The sequence below is a fragment of the Colobus angolensis genome, unplaced genomic scaffold, assembly GCF_000951035.1.
Source record: "Colobus angolensis palliatus isolate OR3802 unplaced genomic scaffold, Cang.pa_1.0 Scaffold165, whole genome shotgun sequence".
NCBI classification, from domain to species: Eukaryota; Metazoa; Chordata; class Mammalia; order Primates; family Cercopithecidae; genus Colobus; species Colobus angolensis.
The window spans coordinates 1,696,590-1,703,075 of NW_012114766.1; the positions used below are offsets into that span (position 1 = coordinate 1,696,590).

Consider the following 6,486-nt stretch of genomic DNA (forward strand, 5'->3'; position numbering starts at 1 on the left):
AAAGCCGCCCCTGTATGGCAGGTTCTTTATGTTTTGTTTTAGATACTGTCTTTGACCTCTCCTGTAGAAGAGAAAGACAGAATTATCCTGCTTCCCTCCAAGCATAGAGCACCCAACACAGTCCTGCACCGGTCCAGAAACAGAACGCAGAGCCCTTGCCGGCTGCTCAGGTGGCAGATTCTGGCTAAATCGCGCTGCCTGTGTTGTGTGTTTTGGATGATGAGGTTGTGGCTGGGCGCTGAGTCTCCCTTCCTTGGTACTTTTCACCCTTAGCTCATAGTTTCCAGTCGGCTGATGATGGATCCATCCCAAGCCCACCACAAGCCTCTCACTTGGTGCCAGCAGATGTGTGGGGCTCACCCTGGCGCCCACCCTCCCAGGCCCCTCCAACATCCTGGGCTGACTCTGCACGGCCACAGTGTGTGCTCTCAGCCCCCTGCTCCGGGGGCCCCTGAATCATGGGTCTCTACTTATTCCTGCACACAGAGTCAGGTCTGCATTTTAGACCCGCAAGAAAGCAAACACATGCGTCTGTCCAGATGGAGCGCCGTGCCCGTAGTTGGCAGGTTTCTCCAGCATTTCGGTACTAAGTTTGAAATAGCTCCAGCTTCACTGATTTCTGGGGAACACTGACTGCTTTACCCACATTCAGTTCTCTGCTCCAAGGCTATGGCCTGCTGCCGCCGCGGCCTCATCCGTAGGAGAAGGGTACATGGGTTAGAGCCAACCTCGGTGACACCAGAAGTTCAGCTTTGTTTGTGATGCTTCCAACAGTGATTCTTTGTAAGATCCTCGGTGCGGCATAGACTGAAATGATTCTGATTTTCGTTGCATTTTGTGACTCAGACGGAATGAGTAGGCCAGAGAGTCCTTTCCTACAGGGAGTCCTTTCCTCTCGTCTCCTCTGTCCAGTCGTCTTTGTCTTTCAGCCAGTATTTCATATATTTCATAGAAATAAGCACTATGGCATTCCATGCTGTGTTTAGACATTCTGGTCGGGGCACATTCATACGGTGCTGAAGCGCACAGATGCTGAGGTCGCCGGGCCGTCACCTCTCCTGGGTTCTTCTCCTCCTCATCATCCAACATGGTTCCTGGTTCCTGGAGGCCCACACATGTCCGCTTTGCTCTGTTCACACACACGCAAAACCTTCATTCTCGAGTTGTATTCATGACGATGCTCAAATGGGTTTTCGTGTGTGTGTGTGTGTGTGTGTGTGGCAACAAGACATAAAATTATCTTTTTGTGCTATTGCTGGAATATAAAAGTCAGGTAGCTTCTACAAATGAAGACTTGCCAAGCCAAAAACAACAAAATTTGGAATAAACAAACTGTACTATAACTCCTACCTTTTGTATAAGTTCACACAGTGTAATGAAACCTCCTTCCTTCCTCGGAGTCTCAGCCTGCTGGCCCCTGGGGACTCCGTGAATCTGTAGCTAAGGATCTGGCTTTACTCCTTCTATTTGGAATTCAGTTCTGAAAACCATTTAGCTCGCGTTCTTTCACATAAGCTACATCAGGTTCAACACAGACTAACGGTTGATGAAGGCCTGTGATTAACATGCACATTCGTTAGAGCAGGCATGGCCTTTCTAAGTTAAAAAGGAGTAGAGTTCACGGCAAGTGAGTTCCCGGCGCCTCGGCTTTTAGGTTGTGAGCAGTTGCAGTAGGTTACATCACCGGGCAGATATTTCCTGCTCTGTCCCGCACGTTTAAAAGAGGGTATTTTTGATGGAAGAGTGCTGAGACCCCGTGGTCAGTTGGACCTTTCTGAGTCTCCACCGAGTGAATACAGAGCCTCCAGGAACTATGTGACCAAATAAAATGGCCAAAATTTCCATTAAAAAACAAACAAACAACAACAACAAAAAAAACCAGTGTAACTTTTCTAAAGACCATGGACTACACCAGTGAAACCGGACTCAAGATGGTGAGTTAAGGAACGAGATTGAGGACTTGGGAGCCACAGCCTCTCTCGGCGGCCGGTGTGGCCCTGGCCTGTCCTTCGGTTTATATTCCAGGCTGGGAAGAGCAGAGGCGAATCCCCCTGGTAGCATTTCCTCCCACACTTGGGGGACGTATTTGCTTCTTCCAGTCACTGTTCTGTCTCTGAGGTTATTTGAATGAACTTCGATGGTGTTGTTTACACCCCCAGCCCCTCCCACCCTCCAGGGCAGGAAATGCGTCTCTCTGTGGCTGCCTATGGAAGGCCCTGGTGGCTCCCAGCGGAGTCACCATCCAACAGCGGCTCACGTGCAGTCAGTCCCACTTCGCGCTTGTAACCCTTTGACCAACCTCACTGTGCAGCTGCATCACCGTTCACCACCTCAGCTGCCCCGCCTCCCACCTCGCCAGCAGACCTCACGTGGGCTCCAGCTCCTGGGACCCAGCCCCGTCTGGAACACACCCTGCTGTCCTGTTCTAGGTCATTGTTGGTGCTTCCGGACAGGCACGGGACGCCTGGATAGCGGCACTCACCACAGCCTCTGGAATCCGAAAATGACCGCATGATCTCGTGACTGTGGCCGTCAACTTTCATATGTAAAATTAAAGATGTTGATTGGCAGACTGCTTGGAAAATGCAATGGAAAGCTACTCTCTGGAACTTAACTCTTATGTAGTTTCTGGGTACTTTGAAACCAGTTAAAAACATTCATGTCTGGTTTTTACCTGCTTTTACCCTTTTTATTTTTTTATTTTATTTTTATTTATTTATTTATTTGAAACTAAGTTTCGCTCTTTATGCCCAGGCTGGAGTAATGGTGCGATCTCAGCTCACTGCAACCTTCGTCTCCCAGGTTCGAGTGATTCTCCTGCCTCAGCCTCCCGAGTAGTTGGGATTACAGGCGCCTACCACCACGCCCAGCTAATTTATTTTATTTTATTTATTTATTTATTTATTTATTTTTGTATTTTTAGTAGGGGCAGGGTTTTTCACTATGTTGGCCAGGCCAGGGTCTTTGGAACAGGCCATGCATCTCCCACCCAGATCGAACTCCTGATCTCAGGGGATCCACCCGCCTCGGCCTCTCAGAGTGCTGGGATTACAGGCATGAGCCACTGCGCCCAGCCTACCCTTTTTATTAAATGCAAGCTTTGGCCAGCATCACAGGAGCCCTTCCAGAAGCCGGGCCAGCATTTCAGTCACACGGCCGGCCGCAGTCTTTCCCGGCACGTAGGTGGGGCTTCTCCGCTTCCCAGCATCTCACATCCCTGCTCCCACACCGGGGCTGCTTCCCGTCCCAGTGCCACACGGAGGGCCGGGGAGGCCGGGTTCAGGTTGTATGCTGAACTCGTGTGCGCACTGGTTTTCTCTCTCATAAGACAGTCATGTTTCATACTGAAAATACTTACCGTTGAGTCAAACTGCTGCTCTAGAAAGAGCATCCATGCTCCCTTTGCGGCCGCGCCCCGGGCTGCTCCCCGTGTTATAGAGTGATCGGCACTTGGGAGCAGCTGGGAATCCTGCGCATCAGCTTCGAAGCGGCTGCCGTGTTTTTCATTAGCTTTGGAAAATAACAGCCCCGGCTTACGTACAGGACTGTGGATTCACTGTCACCCTGACCATATCACGCCAGCCAGGCAGACATTCAGAATTCCTGGGACATGCATATTATAGAGCTTTTAAACATAATATCAATCAGTGTTTAGAAATAGAACTAAATGTCTGTCTTTGTCTGTAGTGAGGGTTTTTTGTTTTCTGAGAAGGCTGTTTGACGCCTGTCGATACAGATCCTGTGTTTTTTGTTTTTGTTTTGGGGGAGGCTGTTCGACCTCAATTCGGAGCCTTTGGCTCTGGTGTCAGATTGTTTTTCGTGCTCTTTATCTGAGATGACTTTGGGTCAAATGCAGGGATATTTAAAAAAGCTTTTATGTCTACAGAAAAGAAGAATCACCGTCGCTTCTCACGTACAAGCTAAATTGGCCGCCTGTGCTCCTCAGCTTTGGGGCTAAATAGAGAAACACTGGGGTTATCTTATCTGTGTTGGAAGGCTGCGATGCTGATGATTGTGTCAGAGTTGCAGGGAACGACGTGAAAGTCCAGACCCACCCTGTAACCACCGTGAGGCGGGGTCTTCCTGTAACCGCGATGAGGCGGGGTCTTTGGAACAGGCCATGCATCTCCCACCCTATAACCGCCGTGAGGCGGGGTCTTCACTGTCACTGCAGTGAGGCGGGGTCTTCCTCTAACTGCCGTGAGGCGGGGTCTTTGGAGCAGGCCATGCGTCTCCCACCCTGTAACCACAGTGAGGCGGGGTCTTGGAACAGGCCATGCGTCTCCCACCCTGTAACTGCAGTGAGGCGGGGTCTTGGAATAGGCCATGCGTCTCCCACATTGTTTTGCAGCCACTTTCTAGCCTTGTCACGGCCAGAGCAAACTGTTTAGTTTCTCTGGGCTTCAGATCCTTGGCTGTAAAGCAAATCAAAACCAAACTAACAAAGGGCCTCAAAGGCCCTTCTGACCCCGCCGTCCACTGTGGTGTTTCCCTGCTGTGTCCAGCGCCGAGGCCATGTGACGATGTTGTTCTTCACGCAGAGCCCTGAAGAGGCCTTTCAGTTCCCCTCTAGGGTCCAACTGCGGCTGTGGGCCCGTTACTCGAGTCTAGCCGCGCCCGCTGAGAGACCTCTCCTCACTTGTAAAGGGGCCTCTGTGCTCCCAAAGAACCACAGGCCACTGTGTGTGTCGGGGGCTCACGAGCTCACGTGCTACACGGCCAGGAAGCAAAAGGTTTAGACAGATTCATCCAGGGGCTTGATTCAGGGCTGCAGGGGCCGAGCAGAGCCATGCAGACGACAGCCCATGAGACCCGGCCAGACATCTGGCCTGTTCTGTCCAGGTGCAGACGCAGGGCATGCCCCCAAGACCCTTGTCTTGCTCGTGTGGTTGGGGAGCCTGGTGCTCGGGTTTGGGAACTCCTGTGCCACATCCTGCCCCTGAGGGGTTTGGTGGTGGCATGACAGACCTGTGGGGTTTCCAGTGCTCCCTCACCACTCCCTCACCACCCCACCAACTCTGCTGCACAAACCAGACCCGAAACCACTCGTATGTCTTTCTGCCCAGGGCACCAGCGGCTGTCGGTGACGAGCCTGCTCGTCTGCCACGGATTGCTGATGGTCGGCACCAGCCTGGGAGTCCTCGTGGCCCTGCCAGTCCCACGTCTGCAAGGGATTCCCAAAGTGACCGGTGAGTGGCACCTGCAGTCTGAGTGGCTGCATCCTGTCTTGCAGACTCATAGAGCATAGCAGTGTGTAGTGTGATTTAACAGCCTAGGATTGTTTACACAATTCATATTATCTGTGTGTTTTCATGGTATTATAATGTCTTAGTAGACTGTTTAATTGGAATTACCAATTTATATGTTTTCTGTTTCTTACGTTAGTAGTCCAAGGAGAATCTTATGTTTTCCTATTCTGTTTAATGCCAGAATTAGTTTCCGCCATTCCTTTCTGTATTTTATACTGTGAAGAAGGAAGCCGGGGTCTCTGTCAGTGCTTTCTGTATTTTATATTGTGAAGAAGGAAGCTGGGATCCGAAAAGACTCCGTTGTGCTGTTGCCATTCACTAGGAGCTCAGGCTGGAGCACACGGCCTTCCTGGGAAGCTCAGTCCCATTAGGGATTGGAGGCCTTAAAATATGCTCCTGTGTCTGGAATCAGGATTCCCAATCCAGGGAATTGGCCCAGGAGACAGCCTAGTCTGGGAACAAAGTATGATGAAAAAAGACATTTGCCACAGCACTTAATTTTTAACAGGACGAAATAGGAGGTGACCTGCAGTTCGTAATGAGGGATTGGGCCATTTAATAAAATGGTGGCATTGCCGGTAATGGGTAGAACGCAGCCAGCAGAGGTAGTGTGGGCAGAGCCTGCAGTAACGCGGAAAACTCCTCGTCCTGTAAGTTCAGTAAACCATGGCCTGAGATTCTGTGTGGGTTATGATGTCACCCAGCGGGATAAACTAACAGAGAAAACGCTCTGCAGGAAGCTCTTAGAGCAGAACTGTTCCTGCGGGTTCCACTTCTGGGATTTCCTCCGGGCTGCCCTGGCGGTGGCTCCCACGCACGCAGATTGTGGGATTTCCTCCTGGCCGACCTGGCAGTGGCTCCCACACACGCAGATTGTGGCAGATCCACCCGTGAGGATTAAGGAATTCTAGCTTTGCCATTCATTTCCTAATTTATGTTTTTATTATGATCTATGTGATTATACGTGTTGCGAACCCCAAATCAAAAAACAAAATGCAAAATGCTCTAAATTCTTTTTTTTTTCTTTTTGAGACAGAGTCTCACTCTGTCACCCGGGACGGAGTCCAGTGGCACGATCTCAGCTCACTGCAACCTCTGCCTACTGGGTTCAAGCGATTCTCCTGCCTCAGCCTCCCTAGTAGCTGGATTACAGGCACCTGCCACCACACCCAGCTAATTTTTGTATTTTTAGTAGAGATGGGGTTTCATCATGTTGGCCAGGCTGGTCTCGAACTCC

General features: G+C 50.7%; 1 protein-coding gene across 1 annotated transcript in view; it reads left to right on the plus strand.

The window, feature by feature from the left end:
* The window catches only part of ARHGEF10 (Rho guanine nucleotide exchange factor (GEF) 10), a 135,156-nt gene that overhangs the window by 124,751 nt on the left and 3,919 nt on the right, over window positions 1-6,486 (plus strand). The window contains exon 30 of the mRNA XM_011937549.1: window positions 5,067-5,189. Coding sequence (XP_011792939.1) covers window positions 5,067-5,189 — 123 coding nt within the window. The remainder of the gene's footprint in view (window positions 1-5,066; window positions 5,190-6,486) is intronic.